Source organism: Eubalaena glacialis, chromosome 2 (assembly GCF_028564815.1).
Source record: "Eubalaena glacialis isolate mEubGla1 chromosome 2, mEubGla1.1.hap2.+ XY, whole genome shotgun sequence".
Taxonomy (NCBI): Eukaryota; Metazoa; Chordata; class Mammalia; order Artiodactyla; family Balaenidae; genus Eubalaena; species Eubalaena glacialis.
Window position 1 is genome coordinate 67,890,127 of NC_083717.1, and position 25,428 is coordinate 67,915,554.

The 25,428-nt window shown below is 50.6% G+C and overlaps 1 protein-coding gene across 1 annotated transcript in view; it reads left to right on the forward strand.

The window, feature by feature from the left end:
* ITGA11 (integrin subunit alpha 11) overlaps window positions 1-25,428 on the forward strand; it is a 127,176-nt gene that overhangs the window by 49,775 nt on the left and 51,973 nt on the right. The window contains exons 3-7 of the mRNA XM_061181966.1: window positions 13,927-14,027; window positions 18,248-18,339; window positions 20,893-21,007; window positions 23,626-23,753; window positions 24,886-25,034. Of these exons, the coding sequence (XP_061037949.1) occupies window positions 13,927-14,027; window positions 18,248-18,339; window positions 20,893-21,007; window positions 23,626-23,753; window positions 24,886-25,034 (585 nt within the window). The remainder of the gene's footprint in view (window positions 1-13,926; window positions 14,028-18,247; window positions 18,340-20,892; window positions 21,008-23,625; window positions 23,754-24,885; window positions 25,035-25,428) is intronic.

The window sequence follows — 25,428 nt, forward strand, 5'->3', positions numbered from 1 at the left end:
TTGGATGTGCTGAATTCTCTTAGCTTTTCCTTGTCTATAAAGGTTCTAATTTCTCCGCAAATCTGTATGAGATGCTTGCTGGGTAGAGTAATTTCGGTTATAGGTTTTTCCCTTTCATCACTTTAAATATGTCCTGCCATATATGTCCTCAACTCTCCCTTCTGGCTTGCAGAGTTTCTGCTGAAAGATCAGCTGTTAACCTTATGGGAATTCCTTTGTATGTTATTTGTTGTTTTTCCCTTGCTGCTTTTAATATTTTTTCTTGGTATTTAATTTTTGATAGTTTGATTAATATGTGTCTTGGCATGTTTCTCCTTGGATTTATTCTGTATGGGACTCTCTGTGCTTCCTGGACTTGATTGACTATTTCCTTTCCCATATTAGGGAAGTTTTCAACTATAATCTCCTCAAATATTTTCTCAGTCCCTTTCTTTTTCTCTTCTTCATCTGGGACCCCTATAATTCTAATGTTGGTGTGTTTAATGTTGTCCCAGAGGTCTCTGAGAGTGTCCTCAATTCTTTTCATTCTTTTTTCTTTATTCTGCTCTGAGGTAGTTATTTCCACTATTTTATCTTCCAGGTCACTTATCTGTTCTTCTGCCTCAGTTATTCTGCTATTGATTCCTTCTAGAGAATTTTTAATTTCATTTATTGTGTTGTTCATCATTGTTTGTTTGCTCTTTAGTTCTTCTTGTTAAACGTTTCTTGTATTTTCTCCATTCTATTTCCAAGATTTTGGATCATCTTTACTATCATTACTCTGAATTCTTTTTCAGGTAGACTGCCTATTTCCTCTTCATTTGTTTGGTCTGATGGGTTTTTACCTTGCTCCTTCATCTGCTGTGTGTTTCTCTGTCTTCTCATTTTGCTTAACTTACTGTGTTTGGGTCTCCTTTTCACAGGCTGCAGGTTTGCAGTTCCTTTTGTTTTTGGTGTCTGCCCCCAGTGGCTAAGGTTCATTTAGTGGGTTTTGTAGGCTTCCTGGTGGAGGGGACTGGTGCCTGTGTTCTGGTGGATGAGGCTGTATCTTGTCTTTCTGGTGGGCTGGACCGCATCCGGTAGTATATTTTGGGGTGTCTGTGACCTTATTATGATTTTAGGCAGCCTCTCTGCTAATGGGTGGGGTTGTGTTCCTGTCTTGCTAATTGTTTGGCATAGGGTGTCCAGCACTGTAGCTTGCTGGTCATTGAGTGGAGCTGGGTCTTAGCGTTGAGATGGAGATCTCTGGGAGAACTTTTGCCGTTTGATATTACGTGGAGCCGGGAGGTCTCTGGTGGACCAATGTCCTGAACTCGGCTCTCCCACCTCAGAAGCACAGGCCTGACACCTGGCCAGAGCACCAAGACCCTGTCAGCCACACGTGAGCCAAGGATTTTGTAACCCAAGGAGGAGGACGTTTCCAAAAATGTCATGACAGCCTTCGCTCTCCAGTGGTTCAAGTGAGTCCTCAGCCTTTGTTTCTTCATGGCTTCTCAAAATGAGAGTAATGCTGTCAGAGTAGCCGTTACTCACGGTCCGGAAGGGGGAGGAGAGAAAGCAATCTGAGCTTTAACCCAACTGAAGAAAGTACTTCGAAGGATTCGGCAGAGTCAATGATTCCCCGAGGCAGCTCAGGGCTCCCTGATGTAACACAGGGCTGGCTTCTGTGTACTCTGCTCTCCTACACCCCATCCACCCCCCAGAGATGGGGAGAGGACCAGGAGGGAGAGAGAGGCCAAGGAGCTGCCCCTTAGCCAGCTGTGTGACCTGGGTGAGTGACCTAGCTTCTCTGGGCTACAGTTTCCTCAGCTTCAACACAAGACTGCTGTCTCTCTCTCACAGGACTCTTGCGAGGATTAAGTAAGTTAATGTCAGGGGAAGCGCCTAGCACGATCCCTGACACATACTAAACACAGCCCCCCAAACATTCGTGCTTGCATGCTTTCATTTATTTACTTGTTTATATAAAGTGCTTTGAAAGTAGATGAACGCATGACCCACTTTTGTCAACTCTTCTTATTGGGGCACCCTGTCCCCAATTCCATTATTTCAAAGCCTGATGATCACCTGATAATATAATCTAGGGACTCCCGAAGCTGGCAGAATAGAATTGCCTGTGAAAGTTAAAAAAGAATACAGATTCCTCAGCCCAATCCAAGACAACAAAATCAGACTCTCTAGAGTTAGGAATCTATACTTTTAAACATCCCCAGGCAAGTCTAATGCCCAGCCAGGTTCTGAAACCACTAAATCCTTTTTTAAGAGTCTGTGAGTTCCCATGCATTCAGGGGTTAGCTCCTTTCCAGGCTTATGTGGAGAGTGACCCTCACTGCCTGAATCCAAAGGAGTGACCAATGGCAGGAATATAGAGACCAGAAAGCAGGTAGGGATGACCTGATGAGGGGGGACAATGTGATGCTTCTCAACCAGGTAGGCATCTAACCATCTGTCTAGACTTCAGGCCACTTATGTAGAGTTCTCTGGGCAAGTGAGGGGAGAATGGAGCAGATTTGGAATGTCAGGGAGGTGTGGGTGGCGAGGAAGACAAGGAATGAGTGATGCGAGCCTGTTTTGAGAATGACTCCACCACAAGCTCTGTGAAGACGGGGACTTGTCTGTCCCTCCCAGGCCCAGCCTTCACCGCGGAAGACACGTTAGATAACGCACTTAAGTGCTGGCACCATCAGGACCCAGCTGTCAGTCCTCCCTGCAGGACTCAGCCCCTTCTTCACCTGAATGACATCTATCTACCTGGGAGCCTCCATCCAGGAGTTGCCTGCTCCAGGAAGCCTTCCCAGATGTCTGAGCGAGGGCTCCTCCTCTGTGCCCCGCCCCCGCCCCATCTCGCAACAATGTTCTCCACACTCTCAGCCCCACCACACCACTAAGGGTGTAAACTATGCTTCATTCGCCTTCAGTCCATAGTGCCTGGCACAGAGCAAGGGCTCAATAACTATTTATTTGGATTGAAATTGTCCAAGCGTCTCTTTGTACAGATGAGGAAACTGATGCCCAGAGAGGGCAGGTGGATCACCCCAGATCACTTAGCCCATCCGGGAATAGATCAGAGCTCACCACAGACAGGTCAACAGGTCCAGGACGGAAAAAGAGTATCTGTCCTTTCGCCTCCAGGCCCTCTCCTCTTGTTTGACCTCATCTGAGTCCACGTGGCTGGTGGAAAGAACCATGGACACAATCAGAATACCGGGTGTCCCAGTCGTGCCTCAGCCTCTACCCAGAGAATCTGGACATTCTCTGGGCCTTGTTTTCTTCTGCAGTCTGATGGGACTACCTCTCCTCGTCTGGCTGCCTCCCCTGGCTGTGGGTAGGATGAAACAAGCAGTTCGGCGTGTACACTGGTCACATACAAACTATCACCATCCTAATTATGAGCCAAAGGAAACAGGCCCACCCAGGATGCAGAAGAGACACATACCAAGAAATTAAAACTATACATTCCACTGAGAAACATCTGCCCACACTATTGCTATGTTTACGTTTCATTTCCAGAGGAAAGAGTTGTGATAAAACTGGGGGGGACGGGGGGAGGGGAGACTCAGCATGACTTGGAAAAACAAGCAAGAGTTTATCAGACATTTTGAAAAGAGAAGGGATTTTTACACTGTGGACACAGCCTCTCTGGAGGGACATCAGACCACAGCCACTTTCCTGGGGAGAGCTGGGCCAAGGGCACCCCAAGGTTGGTGGTCCCTCTGCAGATGGCACCCAGAAGAGCTCAGCCCAGCTCTGCTCCCAGCTACATCCCAAGCAGAGTGAAGATTCAGCTTGTCTTTGAAAAATGAGCAGCCTCCTCATTTTCACTCAACAAACAGTTATTGAGCCTTGACTGTGTTCAAGGTACTTTGACCAGCACTGAGGGGGAAATTTAAAGATGGATCACGGTCTCTCTCTGCTATCTAGAGGCAGATTATCTAAAGGAGAGAAAAAAACAGACAAGAGAGGTACAAAGCATCACGGGAACTGAGGGAGAGCTTTCAGCTGAGAGATCAAGGGGTGCTTCCTGGAGGAAGAGGCACTGAAGCCAGTTCAGTGGAACTGGAGTGGAATGGAGCCAGTTCAGCGGTTTGGGATGAGGGGACCGCACGCACAGAGGCAGGAATGAGAATGCCAGGTGTGGTGAAAAAAGGACAGCAGCCCTGTGAGACTTGGCATCAGGCTGTGAGGAGGGGAGGGCATTGAGCTAGATGGCACAAACTGGCCACTCTCTTTTTGACGGTCAGTGGGTCAGGATCTCATTTTCCCTTCAAATGGGTTGAAAATGTGCTTTGCAGTCACCTTCCCTCCCTCTTTGCTCTTCTGTTTTAAGTACTTCTGCACATCAGGGGGAAAATGCTGTCTGGATGTAAGCTGAGGTGGACCCAGAAGTTTCCAGGAACAAGGCAGAGAGCCAATCTTGTGAAATCAACAGCTGTGATGATGCTTGTCAGCGGGCTCTGTGCCCAAGATGACAGGGCAGCTCTGGGGCCAGCCTGCACGGTGACAGGCACATGCTTTGTACCCACTCCTGGCACTGCTATGCATCGCCACTGGTGCACAGGCGGGTTTTTATTCATTCGTATTGATAAAGGCCTTGTGCAATGGGAAAAAATTTTTAAAGCACCTAAACAGTTATCAATAGGAAAAGGGATGAAACTATTTAAATATCCATCAATAGGAGAATGATTAAAAACAAAAAAATAACACTGTGCAAACGGTATAAAGGATGAGGCAGAGCTATACTATCCATCTATACCAGGGCCGCCCCTCACATCCAAGGGGCCTGAGTCAAGAAAACAAACGGGGGCTCCAGCCCACAGCCCACCATCTTTTCTTCCCACCTATAGTTCCCTCTTGGTGATCAAGGGGCCTCACATGTGTGGACACCCCACCCTATACATCCAAGCTCTGTCCACACCCCCAGCAAGCAGCCACTCCTTGGTACCCCATCAGTGGTATGATTCACCATCAGAAAGACAGATCCAGGGAAGAAGCCTGTCCTGAGCTGTTGAAGCAGGAGACTCTGGCATCCCAGTGACCCAGAGTGGGGGGATGTGGGCTCTAGGTGCCTGTCCCCTTGACCCCTAGGACTCCTCACCCCATAGAAAGAGGAACAGCCAGAGAAGGGTCAGTGCAGGGCCCAGGGCAGGGGCCCCAGTGGCCAGGTCTAAGTGTGGAATTGATATATACTGACATGGAAAGTATAAAATAATTAAGTGAAAAAAGCACACTGCAGAACCATGTGTGTAGAATGATTTCATTTTTTTAAATTTCCTACATAAACTCTTAGAAGGTTTTCTGCATCCCTGCTGCTAATGGTAGTTATCTGTAGAGGGCTGGGTTAAGAAGGGAAGTGAAAAAAGCCTTGCACATTATACTTTGCACAGTTCTGTGCTATGAACATTAAACAAGCATGTATTATTTTTATAATCTAAAAAAATTCTTAAATAATACTTTTTAAATGTTACTACTTTTTTGTACCAGTTAAAGTATTTCTTATGTGTTTTCTTGTGACCAAAAGAAACAAAACAAAATTTTTTGAAAATCCAATCCTGGATCATTCCTAGACAGTCAAGGAGGTTGCTGTGGTCATGACCCCCAGATGTAGTAAAAATTCCCCAGACACACACGTTTCTCCACATGTCCAAAGGGCGTCCTATCTGCTTCTTCAGCAGATCTTTCATACAAGGGCTCCCAATCCTGTCTGCACATCTGGGAGCTTCTACAAATAGATTCCCAGGTCCCATCCCCCAACTGGCTGAATTAGAATCTTCTGGAGGTTGTGCCCAGAAATCTGCATTTGTAACTCCCCAGGTGATTCTGATGACCCTCGAAACCCTGGGTGGTAAGTAGCCCAGGCAACGGTTCAGTCCCATTTGGTAGATGAGAACACTGAGGCCCAGGACAGTTAACAGCCTTGTCTCAGGGCAGGATGGGCAGTCTGTTGGTTCTTCTGCTAGAGCTGGTTCTTCTTCTCTCCCAGCTGAGTTAACAGGTACTGGAAGACAAAAGGGGGCTTGCTGTCAGCGGTCCCAATTTGCAGGCTATCAGATTGCAGCGGTCCCACTATGCCAGGTGATTAGCTAATTTGTTCAACAACTATATTTGGAGGACCTACTCTGTGCCAGGCACTGTTCTGGGTATTTAGAGCTGCAAACCTGACCAACAAGGTCCTAGCTCCCTTGCATATCAAATTCTGAGAGCTAAGGATGATTAAAAGGCATATGAAGAAGGCAGCATCCGAGAATGCAAAGTGCTATGAGGAAGATAAGGCAGGGTGGGGAGGTGGGGAGTGACAGGTGGTCCGGAAAGGCCTCTTTGGGGAGGTGACATTGGAGCTGAGCCCTAAATGATGACCCGGCTGTGCCCAGCATTCATAGCAGCCTTGGTAAAAGTGGGGACAGACAGGTGAGCAGCAGTGAGATAATATAGAGCCTCAGAAGACATGATGAAGGGGATGGATTATACTGGAATGGATTTGGGGCTTTGAGCCCAGCGAGGGTTGTGGTCGCCATGCCTCTGCTTCCCCTACATGGTGCTTCTCAAACATGAGTGAGTATCTGCATCCCCTGGAGGGCTTGTTAACACGCAGATGCTGGGCCCCACCTCCAGTTTCTGATTCCCTTCCTTGTTGGTCTCAGGTAGGGCCGAAGACGCTGCATTTCTGATAAGCTCCCAGGGGAGGTGGACGCTGCTGGGCTGGGAACCACTCTGAGAACCACTGCTGTGTTGTAACGGCCTGTTGACCTGCCTGTCTCCTCTATTAGGCTGGAGGTCTCCTGAAGGCAGAGACCACATCATGGTCACCATTGTGCCCCCTGTGCTTGGTGCATTCGTAGGAGCTCAGTAGATGCTTAAGATTCAGTGAATGAATGAGGGTGTGGGTCATCAGCAGCATGAAATAATATCTGTAAAGGCCTTAGAACATACAAGCACTATGTAACTGTGTTAGTCAGGGTTCCTCAGAGAAACAGAACTGATAGATGATAGATAGATAGATAGATAGATGATAGATAGAAAAAGAAAGAGAGAGATTATAAGGAGTTGGCTCATAGGATTATGGAGGCTGGCAAGTCCCCAAATCTGCAGTTTGAGTCAGCAGATTGAAGACCCAGGGGAGCTGATAGTGTAGTTCCAGTCTGAAAGCAAACAGGCCAGAGACCTAGGAAGAGCCGACACTTCAGTTTGAGCCAAGGTAAGAAAAAGCCAGTGCCTCAGCTCGGAGGCAGTCAGTTAGAAAGGATTCTCTCTTATTCAGGGAAGGGTCAGGATTTTTGTTCTATTCGGGCCTTCAACTGATTGGACAAAGCTCACCCTCATTGGGGAGGACAATCTACTTTACTCAGTCTACAGATTTAAATGGTAATTTCATCCAAAAGCACCCTCACAGACACACCTAGCCTAGTATTTGACCAAATATCTGGGCACCCCTTGGCCCAGTCAGGTTGACACATGCAATGAACCATCACAGTACACATAGTTGTTTAAATACACCCAGTGGATTCTCATCTCTGGTGAGGGATTTATGGAGGCAGGGAGAGTAAGGAATGTGCTGGCAAACAGAGGGGTTCTCATTTTCCTGGACTCCTCCTCCTCAGGAGTCCAGCCCTGCCAGGCATCTGAGCCACAGTGAACCACAAGCCCCTCCAACCAGCCCAGGGAGACCTGGAGGTGCCAACCCCCCTCGACAGGTCCCGGGTCAGGGGCTCTCCCTACGCACCCCACCCCCAGCCAGGACCAGGGTTTGCTGCACTCAGCACTTCTCCAGCCCCATCTTGAACACATTAGCCACCATACTCAGCTGGCTGAAAGAGGTTACATTTTCCATGGAGAGAGGAGAGAAACAGCCTCGCTAGAGGAATAGTCTCTCTTTGTTCCCTTGAGCTCTCTGCTCCTCAAGTGGGAGGCCCTCCCTGATGCCCCGATCTGATTTCAGGGAAGGAAATGAAGCCAGGAGAGAAATGGAACAAAGGGCCTGGAGTGGGTTTGAGTGGAGGAGGGGTGCTGGGAGAGGGGAACAGGTGAGAAAGGGAAGAGGCTCCTGGGGAGCAGGCCCGGCTGGCTCCAGGGAGGGTGGCCCTCTCTCCATGCTGGGTGCTGCCCAGCCCCCAGAGCTTCCCAGTCCTTTACAATGGTGGACGAAGCACTGGACTTGCAGTCCCAGCTCCGAAACTGACCAGTGTCTCCCCACAGGCTTGCTACATCCACCTTCTGAGCCTCAGATACAATCTGCCCTTCCAGCTCCAAAGCTGTCCTGGTGATCAAAATCAAATGCAGGTCAATCACATCAAAAGGGATTCACTAAAATGAAAAGAATTGTTGGTAATAATTGGATTTCCTGGGATGCAAGGTCTAGGTCTTGAGGAGAGGAGCAAAGAGGCTGACCAGGGAGGGGATGCAACCCACATCTTGCCTTTCCTAGGCAGTCCGTGCTGGTCCCTGGGCTCAGGACCTTCTCCAGGGGCAGGCCCATCAGTTGCAAATATCCTCTTTCCTTCCCCAACAGCTGATGGCCTTTTTGTTCCCATGGCTTCTGCCGGCCCCATCTGCTGGGGAGCTAAACTGTTCACACCTGCCTTCCCAGACACAGCCAGTAAAAGGCGGAGCAGAGCCAGCCTCTGCCTCCAAGCTTTCCAGCCTCCACGGCTTGGGTGGGGGCACCGCCCTGGGAGTCAGGACACCCTGCACCAGTCCTGCTCTGCCACCATCTCCTCTGAGTCCTCATGCACAATACTTCCTATGCCTCGTTGGTATGTGACAAGCCTAGAGAGAGGAGCCTCCACGTTTCCTCCCAGCTCTGATGGTCTGCAAGGCCAGTTACCAGGTAACTAGAAACATCTGGAGTGCAGGGCTCCCTGTCCAAGGGGCTGTTTTAAGTGGGATGCACACAGAACAAAAGGATTTCTGTTCCCACAAGGCTGGACCAGGGGACAGTTTTATGCATTCAGTTAAACAACCAGAGAGAAATAATATACGTGGTGTCGGCAAGTCTGCCCACCACTCACACAGTAAGTATATACCCCAGATGGAACGTGAGCAGGGGGTTATGAATCTGCTCCTCTCTCATTGGTCCTGGATACTGTGTTCCTCTTATAGTATGGTAATATATGGAATTTCTAGGGGTAATTTTAACTATGTGCTTCTTTTTTTTTTTTTTGCCTTGCTCATTCTAGTTAGGATGTTTTCAGTTATAAATACCTGAAAACTTAACTCAGACTTATACAGTAAAAAGTAGTTATTGCTTATGTATCTGAAAAGTCCAGCAGCAGTCACCCTTCAGGTATAGTTTGATCCAGGGGTTCACAGTATCAGTGGGACTTCAGCTTTTTCTCTTGATGCTTCTCTCAGTCCTCCTTCTCTCATACCCCTCATCATTGCAAGGTGGCTGCTAGCAGTTCCACGCCCTACATCTGTACACTGTGGCATCCAGAGAAAAGGGACCACTTTGGTCCCTAAAGCCCAAGAGGAGGTCCTGAGATTGGGGTGACTTACATCATTGGCCTACTCAATCCCTTCAGTCCAGGGATAACACTGGCCTGGCCTGCAGTACATGCTCAGTCCCTACAACTGGGAATGAAGCCAGATTTTCTAGATCCCCAAACAGAAATGAGGACTGTTGGGAAGAGGGAAATGGAAAATCCAGCAACAGTGACTTTAAACAGGAGCTGGGTCACTGCATTGAACATCTGCGCACAGAAACTATTCAATTTCTCGGCAACCTTTTTTCCAGGCACTGAATCTGGAGGCTCCTCTTAGGCCTGAGGCAAAGCTAAAAGCTCTTGAAGCTGCTGCTGCTGTAGACTGTCAGACAGAAGGTCAGAACCGTCCCTGGGGACCTTTTACCCTGGGCTTCAAGACCACCCTACATTAGTGCGGCAGGGCAGATGAGGGCATCTTGGCCCTCAAGGAATTATGACGCTAAAGCACTGGCCACAGCAGTCAGCAGGGATCACATACTGGTTTATGTGGGAAAGCCTGGTCTAATCAGTGAGGGTTTCCTGGAGCAGGTGGGACTTTGTGTGCTGGGTCTTAAAGGGTGGGGTCTGCACACCATAGCGGATGCACAGGACAGTATACTGGAGCCCAGAAATAAAACGATTCAAGTTCTGTTTAGGTTTATCTTTTATCTGAAAAAAATAGGATTACTGATATTCAATACACAGATTGCCAGCTGTACACTGGTATAACTTACATACAAATTTACATATATTGGGAGTACACATTACCTTTTTTCCTTATAAGAGTGTGCAATTTAAAAGGTTTGGAGATTAAATTGCCTTGAAGGATGGAACCAGGGCTAAGGTCCCCACTGGGCCTTGTTGGAGAGGGTGTGAGGTAGGGATGCAGGGGCCCCTTCTCCTACGCTATGTCATGCTGGGATCCCAGGAGCCTAGCATGCAGAGGGGCCACATCCTGCCGTCCTCAGGTGGCCATCCCCACAGTGAGCCTCCTCCCTTGGCAAGGCCCTGCTTAGAAAGCAACCACTAGAGAAGGGTCCTCCAGGGCTATGGCTGAAGCCTGCCGCCAATTCTCCCATCCGCAGCAGCCCTGCTCCCCGCCTCTGTAGGAGGAAGGCCGGGAGCCCACAGCCAGTGAGTCACGGCACACAGCCCATGGAAAGGGCCTGGTGCTCACCACGACCTTTGGGGTTGGTCATCTGGTGCCCATGCCAGAGGGTGTAGGGTGTCCAGCCCCTGAGAAGCACAGCGGGCCCTGAGGCTGCAGATGGCTATATAAGGCTGAGGCCGCGGGAGTGACAGGGGTGCCAGAACTCAGGAGCAATTTGGCTGGTCTCAGTGGTGACACAAACATTTTCCCTGTGCTTCGCCATTATCCCCCGACAGCAAGACTGAATCATATCCTCAAAACCTCAAGCCCGACAGGCAGACATAATGCCAAGAATCAAGAACAGCAAAGACGGCTAACCCAGACCCTCCCTTCATGGCAAAAAAATATTTGGGACAACATAGAGAAAGCTGCCCCAGGAGAACTAGTGCCAGCTCTGCCACAAATTGTGGGGCCTGGGTCAGCTCATCTCTCCAGGCCTCAGTTTCTGCATCTGTACTATGGGAACAGTAAGCCCTGTCCTGCTACCTCATGAAGTGCCAAGGACCCCCAGAGGAATCAGGTTTGGGAGAATGGGGATAGGACGTAGGGGGTGGCCCTTGTTCTTTGAAAAGGACACAGCCTGGTCTTGAGGCAAATTTGGGGTCACGACGACTTGGTGTATTTACTGCCAGATTGTCATATGTTGGCCACTTCAAGGACAGATGACTTCTAGGAAGGCTCCAGTCTTTGTGGACTTTTTGTGGACTCTCCTATATCTAGGAGCTTACCTAGATATACCCCTTTCTGTTTGTCAGTGCCTTGTGGCATCTGTGGCTCCCCAGATGACCCTAGGTGACCTCCTAGGTGACCCTAGGAAGTAGGCAATAGTGGAATTGTTAACCCTATTTCATGACCAAGAAAACCAAGGTCAATGAACTTCTCCAGGCCACACGGCAAGCTGGTGACAGAATCAGGATGAAGAAACACCCAGCCCTGGAATCTCAGCCCAAAGATCTTGCCCTGTAATTGGGACTCCACCAAGTTGTCTTTGGGGCCTCAAGAGTTCCACTCTGTAAAATGGGGAGAGTTGTGAGGTGTCTGCCTTGTCAGGCAGCGGGAGTGTTTTCTAGAAGACACACGGGCATCGCTTTTCTAGAAGATGGCCAGGTTTTGTTTTTTCTAATCTAGAACTTGCTGTGCCTGATTGTCCCGGAGGCACCCTGCGAGGTGTTCCTCGAAGGCATGCTTTCCAGAAAGCACTCACCATCAGGCAGTGGTGTCCTAGAAGGAACATTGCTCTGGGACACTTGGTCACACACCAGGTTGACCTTGAAAATGGGAGCAGCCAGAAAAGCAACCTTGGAGCCCGAACTTTCCTTACTGACCTCTCTCCCATCTCCTTCTCTCTCTCTCTCTCTTTTTTTTTTTTTGGCTGGAAAAAATGGAGCAGCCTTGACCACACAATCACTCGCAGAATTAAGTAGCCAAAAATCACATTGTCTAGACAAATAGATTTTATGAATCCAGTTAATTCCTGCCAGTCAAAAATCGGCATGCTTAATAAGCGGATATATTTAGAATCTGTCATTATCTGGTCCCCAGGGGAGAAACCTCAGCTCTTATTACATAGACTCTAATTTCAAACAGAGCTCTGTTAACTCCCACACCGGACCTTAGTTCTTTCCTGACGGCACAGAGAGGTGGGTGGGAGCCGGGCAGGGAGATATTTGACCACAAGAAGCTACTTAAGTCCCGTGTTGCCTGAACCTCCAGGTCCGTCCCTCTCAACCATCTTAAGCCAGAAAACGAGCAATTGCTTCTTCTTTGGGTCATGTTTCCAGGGGGTGGCAAGTTGTCCTGAGAGCAGGGCTACAGAAAGGTCTGCACGCTCCCAATGTGTCACATGTCCCTGTGCCCCTCGGGGTCTGGGAGACCTCCAGGGCTGTGTGAGCCATGGCATCTCCTGCCATGACAGTGCAGCTGTGCCTGGGAGAGTGGTTCCTGACTCGCTGTTAGCACCAGGGCCTGAGCCAAGCAGGTGGATGGTGGCTGAGAGCAGAACTGACACCCAAAGCCTAGAGGGGTCCAGATATGCCAGAGGCAGGTGATGCTGAAGGGACACAGTGCCCAATTTCAGGATTTTGCTTCACATCAGCACTGGGATTCCAGCTGCCTGGCTGGGCCACTCTGGGTCACCTCCAGTGGTGCTGCCCGCTGGTGGGCCAGGGATAAGACATAGAGGGGGCTTTGGGGCACTCTAAGGAGAGGGCCTGGGGGCTGTCCAGGTTGTGGTGGGATTCTCCCTGGCCCCGAGGGAGGTGGCACTGCCGGGGCTTGGCCAGGTCAGGAGGGAGTGGCCGCTCTTTCTCTAGAAATATGTGTGCATGTAAGCAACATGCGTTAATTTCCAGTGGGTGCATAACAAATTAGCACAAAGTATTGATAGATGGCTTCCCAAAACAGAAGTTTATTCTCTCACAGGTCTGGAGGCCAGACCTCCAAAATCAGGTCGTCGGCAGGGCTGTGCTTCCTCTAAAGGATCTAGGAGAAATCTTCCTTGCTTCTTCCAGCTTCCAATGGTCCCAGGCATTCTTTGGCTTGCGGCAGCTTCACTCCTAGCTCTGCCTCCATCTTCACATGGCTTCCTTTTCTCTCTGGGTCTCTCCTTTGTGTGTCTCCTTAAGAACACATCATTGAATTTAGGGCCCACCTAGGTAATCCAGGATGACCTCATCTTGAGATCCTTAACTACAATTGCAAAAACCCTTTTTCCAAACAAGGTCACAAAGGCATAGGCTCAAGGCAGAAGGCCCAGCTGGGTGGTTGCCCCCTGCCGTTCTTTAGCCCGGCTGGCTGCCTTGCCCATCCTGAGCAAAGACTTAGTGCCTCAGGGGACAGCCATGAACACTGTGCAAGATGCCCCAGCCCCCGGGTCACCAGCTGAAAGACTCATGTAAGGTGAGGAATGAGGCCACCCACAGGTAGTGGCAGATGGCCAAGACGCCAAAATCATCCTTCCTCTGCCTGAATGACCCCTATTACCACAGTCCCACCATCTAGCAAACTCATATTCATCTGTTAAGACCCAGCTCAAGAACACCTCCTCCATGATGTCTGCCCTGCCCTCTTCTCACAGGGATGGCCTCCATCCCATTTGTTGCCAGACCCATGCGGTCTTCATCTCTGTGTCTCCAGATCCTGGCAAGGGCCTGGATAGGCCACAGCATCCCCCTTCCAGGGAGACGAAGGTCTGAGTGTGAGGGTATGCGTGGGCTGCCCCTCCAGGATTCCCTCTCGCCCTCCCTACCCTACTCTCCCCTCAACACTGCCCCGCAGGTTCCATCCTTTGCCAGGAAGGAGAACCTCCCCCAGCATCTTCACTTGTCTTCTTTTCCTTCCCAGGTTGGTCATCGGCGCTCCACTGGAAACCAACGGCCACCAGAAGACAGGAGACGTGTACAAGTGTCCAGTGACCCAAGGGAACTGCACCAAGCTCAACCTGGGTAACTTGGGCCACTGGTCTCTCCACAAGGAGGCCAGCCATTGTCCAGGGTGGGTCAGGTGCTGAAACACGTCCCTGCCCACAGTCACACTGTGAGGTGACCTAGCTGGTGTTGCTGCCCCCATTTTACAGATGAGGAAGCTGAGGCCAGAGAGAGGAAGTGACTTTCCCACAGTCACACATCTTGTCAGGGGCTGGCCAGGATTCACACCCAGGTCTCCAGTGTCCCAGGCCATGGCTATTTCTGCCTCATCCACGGCCCCTCAGCACAGGGGAGCCAGGAGCATTTCCTATCTTTTTTTTCTGACTTTGAAATAATAACAATAGCCAACATTCATATGTCTTGTATACTGTTCACCACATGCCAGGCACTGGTTTAAGCACTTTTAGGTATTTTTTGACTCATTTAATCCCCACAACAACTGTATGAGATTTAATCATTAACGACAGCCTATGGAGGTGAGGGGACCTGCCCGGGGTCACCCAGCTAATAAGCAGCAAGGCCAGGATTCCAACCCAGGCCGTCTGCAGCCACCCCCTAACCACTGCGCAGCACTGCCTTTCTGATGACTCTGTTCCTCGCTGAAGCGCTCCGGGGCACAGGGGAGCGGCTGTGAGCAGCCTCAAGGCCTTCCAAGTCCTTGTAAATCTCCGTGTACACGTGCGCATGTGTGCGCACAGCCTGCGTCCACTAAGGCACACGCACCACTCCTCTAAAGCACTTCTGCTTTGTCCTAAAGGTCAGACAGTGGCCAGGCCATCATTTTGCTTTCAAAAGGGAGCAAAAGTCCCATTTGGGCTGAGAAGCTGCGATTCCAGGACTGGCCTTCCCCAGGGCAGGACCCTCAGCCTCCCACTCTTCCAGGAGGGGAGCCTCCATCCTAGAACAATGGAGTGGGGTCCCCTGGGGAGGCTGTGGGGAAGCAGGGCCTGGGGCGGGGTTGGGGGGTGGGGAGATGGCAGAGCTTTAAGAGATAAGCAGATGGATGAAAAGGCCACATCAAAGAGAAAGCATGTGAAACCAGATCCCCAGGGCAGCCAGCTGTCCCAGCACATAGTGCTGGACGCTCCCGCTGGCCACATCTGTGTCAGGGCCGTGGATGGGAAGTTCAAACCCCAGCACAGCCGGGGGCCCAGGCTTCAGTGATGAAACGGTCCAGGGCGGGCGGGAGTCCGGCTGGCGGCTTATGGATCCTGGTCGTCACCACCCTGAGAGCACAGGCTCCCAAACAAGCCAAGCTGGATTCTCCTTCCAGCTGTACAGTTTCCTCACTGTGTGTCCAGGGGGAGCTCGCGTCCTCTCTCTGAGCCTCTATTCACTTATGTGTGACCCTAGGATCCATCCCAGGTCTAATATGTCCCCCAGCCTTTCATGAGCGCCTAGTATGTGCCAAGCATGATGCTAGTTACTGGGGATACAGCAGGGAACAAGGAGCCAAGGGCTCTGCTGGGAGGGCACAGTAAGCGAGGAGACAAACTACAGTAGAAAGCAGGATCATCTCAGGTGGGGAGAGATGCTGTGCGATAAACCAGGTGTTATGATAAGAGAGGCTGGGTGGGGAGGAGGTAGGGAGCGGGTACTATCTTAGGAAGGTGATCAGGGAAGGTTTCCCTGAGCAGGTAACTTTTGAGCAAAGGTCCGATGGTGAGATGGAATCAAGTGGGACCACAGCATTCCAGGCAGAGGAGAAGCAAGTACAAAGGTCCTGAGGTAGGAATGAACTTGCTCTGTTGGAGGACGGAGAGAAAGCTGGGGCAGAGGGAGCAAGGGGGGTGGTGGTAGACGTGCGCACTGAGCTTGGGGCCTGGGCCGCTGAGAAAAGCCCCTGGTCCAGGTGGGGACCAAGACACATGAACCCATCATTTAGTTTCCTCTATCGCTCTGGTTTCCAATGTGGACCTAATTTCCTTCCGAAGGAGGAGGAGCCCCTGCTGGCAATGGGAGACATGATGCCATCAGACTCTGAAACTGGGGCTTAAGCTGGGAGGCGGTGGGCAGCAAAGTGCATGGATGCCGAGGAAGAGTACTGGCCAGGAAGCACCTCATTTGAGGAGAGTTTCTTTCCCTCCCAATGAGGAGGCAGGAGGACCATCTGTCAGTTTATCCCCACAGTGGAAAATGCAAGGCAGGGAAACCTGAGTCCTAGTTTTTCCTATGGCCTCTCCAGGCTCTGAGCCCCACTCAACCAGGAATGTTCTTTCCTTTCTCTCCAGGCAAGTGGGTGTCAGTCATTCACACCTCAGTGTTGAAGGGTCTACCTACCTCTGGTGCTTTTTTTCCCAACACCTGGATGAAGTCAGGGTTTTCGCTGAGCGGCAGGGACTCAGGGGGAGGAGATGTGATTCTGGAAGGCAGGCCCTGTGTGAGGAGGGGCTTATGCCCCAGCCCTCACACAGACCCACTGAGCAACGTGTAAGTCTCTCCTGGTCACAGAGGGGAGGTTAGTGACTGCTCCAAATCCACGAGCAGCAGAAGCCAGACTTGAACCTGAATCTTTCTTACTCCAATGCAAGGGTCTTCCCCACCATGCCATCTGCTTCCTGGCCCACAGTTTCATTGAGGACCTCAGTCATTGAGACAAGGGAGGAAGAGAGGGGGCGGGGTGAGGTGGGGGACGCACCCTTTAAATAAATGGGGGGCAGAATTCTCCAAGCCGCTGAGGGGAGGACGTTGCCCAGCTGGGGCTTGGAGCTTCCTCTCCAGACTTCTCACCACATCCCTCTGCAGCCACGGCCCTGCTGTCAGATGGGGAAAGTCAGGATGTAACATTGGCTCTGCTGGGTTCAAGTCCCCACGCTATCATTTATCAGTGATTGACCTCATAGAAGTCACTAACCCTCTGTGCGCCTTGACTTTCTTCTCTGTAAAATGAAAATGGTGACCCCTGGGCATCCCAGGACCAAGAGGGGGTCCTGGGAGGGTAGTTGGGCGCAGCACTTTGTAAATGGTAAGGCACCCTAAAAGCACCAGGGTTATTACTATTATTTCCTCTCCGGTTGGTTTGGACGGACAAAACAGAAAACAATCCCAGGCACTCGTAGAACAGCCAAGAGGGGCTGGATTTCAAAAGGAACCTTACTACAAACTGAAGGAAACCAAGGGGAAACAAACAACAAACACAGCCGCCCCACCCTAGCCCACAATACAGTCGGGGGTCTGAATTTCTGGCCTCCGCCCATGCCCGGCCCCAGGTCTTGCTGGCCTGGGCCCCAGAGGGTCGGCCAACTCTTCACACTTCCAATCGCCAGCAAAGCTAAATGCTCCTGAGCCCTTAGAGATCACTCCCCTCCCCTGAAGCAGAGAACACATCTAGACCCTGCTCACAGCAGATGAGGACTGCTCGCTCCGGCTTAACAAAATACCCAACTCACTTCCCCCTAAACTCTCCCCGGCAAGTGTCTGCACATGTGTGCGCGTGCATACACCACACACACACACACACACACACTCGTCTGGGGAATTCAAGCTCACTTCTTTCCTTTCAGTGGCCTGACAGAATGATCTAGTAAAACCTTCCCCAATATAATCTGCTTAGTAAATTTAATCTCCACAACCCTCTCCCTCCACCCAGTTGGCCGATAATCCTGCCCCTGAATACTCCTCTGGGGACCAGCCACAGAATGGCATTCTTGGGCAAGACCTTGTGCCTCTATAGAAGGCTCTTGTTAAGTTGGCGATTTGCTCCCTGTGAGAAAGAATCAGCTATCGTGTGTCAGTTTATCAGCTGAGCGGAAAACTGGACCCTGAGAGAGTTGGGCAGGGGACTGCTACGTTTGATGGCAGGTTGTCTTAAAGAAAAACGCGGAGGAGGCACTGCATAGAGGAACCAGCCTCGGGGGGAGCCCTGGTTTGTGTGGGGTGGGGCACAGGGGGATGGCTGGGGGAGGGAAAGCTCTGGACGAGGAGATGGAAGGCTCTGCCATCTGCCTCCTGTGTGACTTTGGGCAGTTTGCGTGACCTCTCTGAGACGCGTAGTCCTCATCTCACAGAGAGTTGAGAGGAGGTAATTAGACCGTATCTGGGCAAGGCCTTAGTAAACTGTGAAAGGCTGCCCTGACCTGCAGGCGAGTGAGGCATCCAGAGAGGCAGGGAGAATGGGGGAGGACCCTGCCTGGTACCGACTCGACCTCGGGCCCCTCTGGTGGCCAGCGGCAGCAGCAGAGTCCGGGCGGAGGACAGGCAGAAGGGGCAGCACGCTGAGTTTCTCCCTCCCACCCCAGGAAGGGTCACCCTATCCAATGTGTCCGAGAGGAAGGACAACATGCGTCTCGGCCTGAGCCTGGCCACCAACCCCAAGGACAACAGCTTCCTGGTAAGAGCCACCCACCCACCCTCTCTCCGAGCCCTAGCCCTTCCTGCCCCACAGGCCCTCTGCTTGGGGCCGCGAGGGGCGTGGGGTGGCTGAGCATGCCCACCCACCGGGCTGCCTGTCCGCACGCACTCGGGGAGCAGCCCCTCCTCTGGCTTCCTGCCTGTGCCATTCTGCCTGCTGCGCCCGAAGCTTCGGGGGGGTACAATTCAGGCAGGAAAAAGGATTGAGCCCTTTTGTGTACCTTCCCTTTGGGGCTGGGGGGAGTGCAAAGCAGATAGCCTGCAAAGGAATAAGAATAAATAAAGATATTCAACAGTCCAGTGGTAGGGGCGTCTATCCTTTCCTTTGGGGAGGCCAATTTCCTTTGGGGCTCCTTTGGGGAGCCGAAGGCAGAGGCTGAATCTCTGCTCCAGAATTGATGAAAGAAACAGGACACACCACACACCCTGAGAAGACTTTGAGGGGAAGCCGTAAATGAGTGAACGCAGATTTACTACAACGGAGGGAAGGATACAGAGGGATGGGCCACCTGGACTGCATAGGATCAGATGGGAAAGCTGCCCAGAGGAGGATTCTGTTTTGTTTTTAAAGAAGAGACTAGTCTTAGCAAGGAAGAAAGAGGAGGGGGTACTTGGGCTGAGGTGGTAGAGACATTCATTCATTTAAACTATTTTTTGAGCACTGACAATGAACGAAGGCTGATGCCAGGCACTGGGGATTCAGCAGTCAGCAGAGCTCCTGCCCTCCTGGAGCTTACATTCTGGCTGGGGGAGAGACGATAAGCAAATGAGTAATGTGAACATGATGCTGGGACAGAAAGGCAGCAGCGGGCTGTGCTGGGAGATCTCTGCACCCCACCCAGGCGAGCATATGCAAGCTTTGCACACAGTGGGAGAGTGCGGGTGGCCTGATGGATTGGCACTGCCTGCCCCTTGCCATCACGTTCGGGTGAACCACCACGAATGTGGGTGAGGCTGGGACTGATAGTTCCTAGAGTAGCTGCAAGAAGATTTCTGAGAAAAATTACCCCAGAAAGCCCAGTAAAATGCACCGCTCATTTTAAGATGGGAGGGCTTTTGTCACTCTCTGTTGTCACCCATCAGTTCATTTCTGTTGACACATGAGACATCTTGGGTGTGAAGCATCAGACATCAGGGCAGTGAGATGACTGGGATGCTCAGAGACTTGACACGAGCATAGTGGCTCTGCCAGGGAAAGTCCTGAGGTGCCTCGATGTATGGTTGGCCCACAGCCCTCATCATCCCCAACCAAGGGCAACAGGACCCCTGGCCCTGTCCACGCATACTTGTCAGGGGCTTTGGTCTGACCCTCTTCTCCCTCTGAGGCTCCTTGTCATATGCCTACTAACTTGATTTCACCTACTTCATAAGGTGGGATGAAGGTCCAAGAGGGATGGTGTGATACAAACCCTGGGGCCTCTGTGGGTAGGTTAAGACCCTAGTTTATAAATAGCAACTTTTGTTAACTCATTCACTCATCCATTCATCCATTCACTCATCAGCCCATCCCCCAACCAAATGTCCTTCCCTCTATTCATCTATCCATCCATCCATTCACTCATCCACCCATCTGTCTACATGTCAGTCCACCCCCTCATCCTCCCATCTAATCATCCATCCTTGCATCCATCCCCTCCCACATCCATCCATCATCCATTCATCTATCCATCATCCATCCATCCATCCATCCATCCACCCATCCATCAGCCTTCTAGCCCTCCAGCCATTATCCATTACCTACTCTCCCATTATTCATTCTCCCCCACTTCCAAAAATAATTTACCAGAGCTTCAACAAAGGACACAGATAATACAAAACCTTTAAAATCTGAGTTTAAAAAAAGAAAGCTAATTAAAGAAAGGGATTGGAAGTGGAATAATTATTCTTCCAAACCAAGGGAAGTTAGAGCACAAAATTTAGTCCTGAGTTTTCCAGCAGCAGGACAAAAATGGAGGCAGAAGCTGGGCTTTCGTTTTTAATGACCCTGACACTGAGAAGGACTCATCACTCAGTCTTTAAATGAGGGGCTGACATCAATGTTTTCGGTAGCAAATTGCAGAGAAAGAGCAGAGACATTCTTTTTCCTTTCCTTAGTAAGAGCCATGGGCATGTTTTGGGGACCCTGTCCTGGAAGTCTGCCCAGAAATGACCTTCAGGCGACCTCTTCAGAAAGACCCTTGAAGGGTCCACTCTCACGGATGACAATGCTTTCCCGCATCCTGTGTGGTGGGCAGGGGGAAGGAGAGTCACAACCTGATGATGGGGTGGAGAATGGGACCCTTGAAAAGACAACAAAGGAGGACGCTAAGGTTAGTTTTTCTCCATTTCACCTGAAACCAAGGGAACTAGTACATGTTACAGCAAGAGAGATTTCAGTTAGACTCAAAGAAGACCCTCTAAATCCTAAGGATAACAACACTCAGGTGGACGATTCTGTCTTGGGTCTTGGAGGTTGGGACTGGGCCGAAGGCTATTGGGCCTGGACCCTCCCTGAGGCCCCCCGCTGATTGGGGGTCCATGCTGTGCTTCACAGGCTTGCAGCCCCCTCTGGTCTCATGAGTGTGGGAGTTCCTACTACACCACAGGGATGTGTTCACGAGTCAACTCCAACTTCAGGTTCTCCAAGACCGTGGCCCCAGCTCTCCAAAGTAAGTGGCTTCAAATCTGCAGACTTGGGCTGAGCGACCGACAGTCCATGGGAGGCTCCGAGCTCTGGTCACCACTATCCCATGGCTACAAAGCAGAACTTGGACTCTAGCCCCGCCCTGCTCCGGCTCTCTGGGTAACCTGTGGGGTCATAATCTTGGCCCACCCTCCCGGGGCAAATGAGCTAAGGTTATGAAGACCATCCTGGCAGCCAGAAAGGCTCACTGCAAACCCACCCTGAGCGAGGAAGAGATTGCTGGCCCGCCATGTACAGCAGGCAAGCTGCGTACTGCCGAAGTCTGGGGACATCGTTCACTTAGACTACAGTGTGCATGGTGCCCTCTGATGTTATGGGATGCAGCTGCCCTGTAGGTGGAGGGCCAAGGAGGATAGAACTACCCCTGGTGATAGTCCCATCTAATCAGTGTTCCTGGACATGAGGAAGCGCTGCCCAGATTTCCCAGAGCCTCGTGGAACACAAAACCTCCCACTCTCTCCCCACCTGCCAGGAAAGTCTGGGGAAATAACGCTCAGACCTTGCTTCCTGCAAGCCCAGACTGCTTGGCTCCGAGCCTCACTCTTTCCTGTGGGCTAACCACCAACACCCAAGCAGCTGCTGCCCGTTTTATTGAGGGTGAGGGGATTAGCACTTCTGGCTAGAGGCAGCCTCCCTCCAAGCACCAGGGCCCAGTCGGAGATGGGAAGGTGGTGCTTGGGGGGAGGGAGGAGGAAGGTCAGTCCAGCAGGGGCTGGAAGATGGTCCTCTTAGGGGCGACGAGGAGGAGTCGATTCTATTCTTACAAAACGTCAGCGGGAGAGGCAGAGGCAGTGCTGGGGCTGGGAGGAGGCTCGCAGCCGGTCACATGAGGTGTGTCACCCCCTAGAGAGGCTCTTTCCTCTGGGCCAAGGTGTGACCATCTCAGCCTCCCAGATGCTCCTGTGGCGGAGACCTCCTCACCCTGCTGCCCAGCAGCGGTGCCCTGGGAGCTCAGCAGATCCAGATCCCAGGGCACCCCCCGCCACCCCTGCCAACACCACGGAGGATCTAATTCAGCAGGTCTAGGATCAGCCGCAGGGCGTGTGTACGTGCGCACGTGCGTATGTTTCAAAGGCGTGTTCTGCCATGTTTAGCAACCACAGACCTAAAGCAAGGTTCTTCCCAATGTGTCTTAAAATGAAAAATTTGAAATCGTAAGAAAGAAATCAGTAATAATAAATGCGTTCTAATAAAATTGGCTTTAAAATAAAAGAAACCTGGCCCCTACCAGTAGATTAGAAACCCCTCCTAATCAAGGAGTTACTGTCTCGTGTCCTTGTGGCTGCCGGCACCACACGGCTCTCCAGCACATGGCGGGTGCTCGGTCCACAGGTGTGGGGCGAAAGCACACTAGAGAAGGACAAAGCTATCAGGCACCATTAGCCTGGAGGTGTAGGGCCATCACATGCTGTATGCGGCGTGTGCAGACGAGACCAGAGTGTACACACAGCTTCTCCTAAAGCAGAGGTGACTCTGAGCATCTAAACGCTTCTAAAGTGCTCTCCCAAACACAGAACCTGTGACAGGCGCCTAGGCTCAAAGCCACCACCTTCCCCTCCTGGGGAGCTCTGACATCAACATACTACACCTTCCCGATGCAGGAGTTACTGGAGTGGTTAACTCACAAAGGCCCCTGCTGTATTGCTGTAAAGTAGATTTGAAGACAGTGTGAAATTCTCCAGTAAAAATAAGCAGATGCCCAATATTTCAATGTGATACGGTATAGTGTATATCGTATCAGATTGTATCATCTCTTATTTCAAGATAAGTCCTGCTGTTTCACAAACAGAAATAAATTACTTAGATGTACAGAGAAGTTTTTAAGTTTGTTAGGTTACCAATGTTTCATGTTTTCTTTGTTGCTTTCTATTATTCATTTTAATTTGATATTAATATTACAAGAATACAGAGAAACCTTCAGGCTCAAAGCAGCGAGAGCTTGACCTGATAATGTCATTGTTACATTAACAAAGTGGTTTGGTTAAAAAAAAATAAAAAGAGGATAAGCTAAGATTCTTGAGCATTTACTTGTGCTCAGCCCTAGAAGCGTCACCTTGTTAATTCCTCGTGGCAATCCTCTACTATCATTATGCCTCTTTTACAGAAGAGAAAACCGATGCCAGGATGTTAAGTAACTTGCCCAAGGTCAAAGCCAGGGGTCAAACAGTCTGACGCCAGATTCCACATTCCTAGCTATTACACCGTGCCTCCCTCCTAAGAAGTGAAACCCATTCATTTGGGCTGAAAATGGTAATGCCAGCCTACCCATTACAGTAAAATAAACAATAATGAGGTACTGATTTGGGCACTGTTGGCTGCCTCCCAAACATTGGCCAGCGAACGGTGGTCAGTCCCTGTTGAGGAGCAGAGGCAGTTGGGCTTAATTTATGCTTTGTTCAGACAGCCAGTGCAGAACAGTGGAGCAGAGCCAGGAATTCCTGGGCTCCTCATTCACATTGCCCAAATACATGTTCAGCCTGAGGACAGCTCCCAGGCCAGGCTTCCCTGGACAATCATCCAGGGAATCAAAGATTTGCAGACACCGGCTCCTTGGGTAGCTGTGACCATGTTCCCACTTCCCAGGGTGCCAGACCTACATGGACATCATCATTGTCCTGGATGGTTCAAACAGCATCTACCCCTGGGTGGAGGTTCAGCACTTCCTCATCAACATCCTGAAGAAGTTTTACATCGGCCCTGGGCAGATCCAGGTGAGTGCGGTTGGGACTCTTTCCTCCTCCAAATAGGGCCCCCCCAAAACCCATGGCAGATGCTGCCTTGGGGTGGGGGGGAGCATCTGTGCATGCGCTAGAAAGGTGTAGGTGAAAGCGCCAGCAGCAGGGCCCTGCAGCCCAGGACACCCATCTCTGCTGGGCACATCAAGGGACAGTGTAGGGGAGGCATCACTGAGTGGGTCAAACACTGTCCTCTGGGATAGACACCACCTATTAACAAAAACTTTGATCAGCCAGAGAGTGAGAAGACACTAGCACCCTGCTGGGTGAGGCACAGGGGAGAATTAGACACTTTGATCTTGGAGAAGAGACAGGGGAAGAGGTCATAGCTGCCAGCACATATTTGAAATGCTGCCTGGCTAAGGAGGGGGTAGATTTATTCCGTATTGTTTTGGCAGGCCAGATGAGGACCAATGAATAGAATGGACAAGGTGGCAGATTTCAGGTCAATCTAAGAAATTATTTTGTAACAATTAGAGCCGTTAAAAGGGGAGTGGGCTTTCTCATGAAGTAATGAGTTCCCCACCACTGGAAGATCATCTTTTAAGGTACGGTGGATGAAAGTCCTGTATTGGAAATGCACTTGTACCAAATAAACTCTGTGGGCCCGTCCAACAGTGACATTTTTTCATTCTAGTCCTACTATAGGTAGGTTTCTGCTTATTCTTTAAGGTTTTTATTTTGAGGCTATTAATATTTGAGTCTTATTAATATTTCAAACTTCTCTTCCAAATTTGAAAGAACCTTAGTTCCAGAGTTTGGTGAACAATGCCATGGCCCTCCACCCACACTGCTCCTAAGATTTTAGACTTCAATTCTATGCTCAACTTTTGTCTTTTTAAGTAAGAAACTTAATCTGCTGGGCCTTTCTTTAAATCACAGTCTCCTCTCTCAATATGCACCTCCCACCTGCCTCACCAAGCCAGCCATTCATTCCTGGAACTGTGCAGAACCTGCTTCCCTTCTGCTTAGTTCCTCTCCCTTGGGAAGGTCCCCAGCCCTCCTCACTCCTGAACCGTCCCAGAGAGATGACTCCAGAAAACCTCATCACCAAAGGGCCAGCCTTCAGGGGTTAAGATGTCCTGTTTCCCTCTCCTCTAACTTGCAGGTTGGAGTCGTTCAGTACGGAGAAGACGTGGTACATGAATTTCACCTCAATGACTACAGGTCTGTAAAAGATGTGGTGGAAGCTGCCAGCCACATTGAACAGAGAGGAGGAACAGAGACCCGGACGGCATTTGGCATTGAATTTGCTCGGTAAAAAAAAAAAAAAAAAAAAAAAATAATTAATTTTCTAAATCTCAGATACTGTTACAGTTATCTTTTGCTGCCCCACAAAAATCTAGTATCTGGAGAGACAATAATTAATCCCTCAAAGTTCTGGGTATTGGCTGGGCTCAACTGATCAGTTCTCCCTTGGGTTCTCTCATGTGGTTGAAGGCTGGTGTCAGCTGGGGCTGTTGTCATCTGAAGTTTCGACTGGACTAGACATCCAGAATGGCACACCCATGTGGCTGGCAGTGGATGTTGGCTGTTGGCTGGGAGCTCAGCTGAGGCTGGTGATCTGAGCACCCACACGTAGTCATGTGGCTTGGCTCTTTCACCGTGTGGCAGCCAGGCTTTGAGAGGAAGCGTCCCAAGAGTGAGTTTT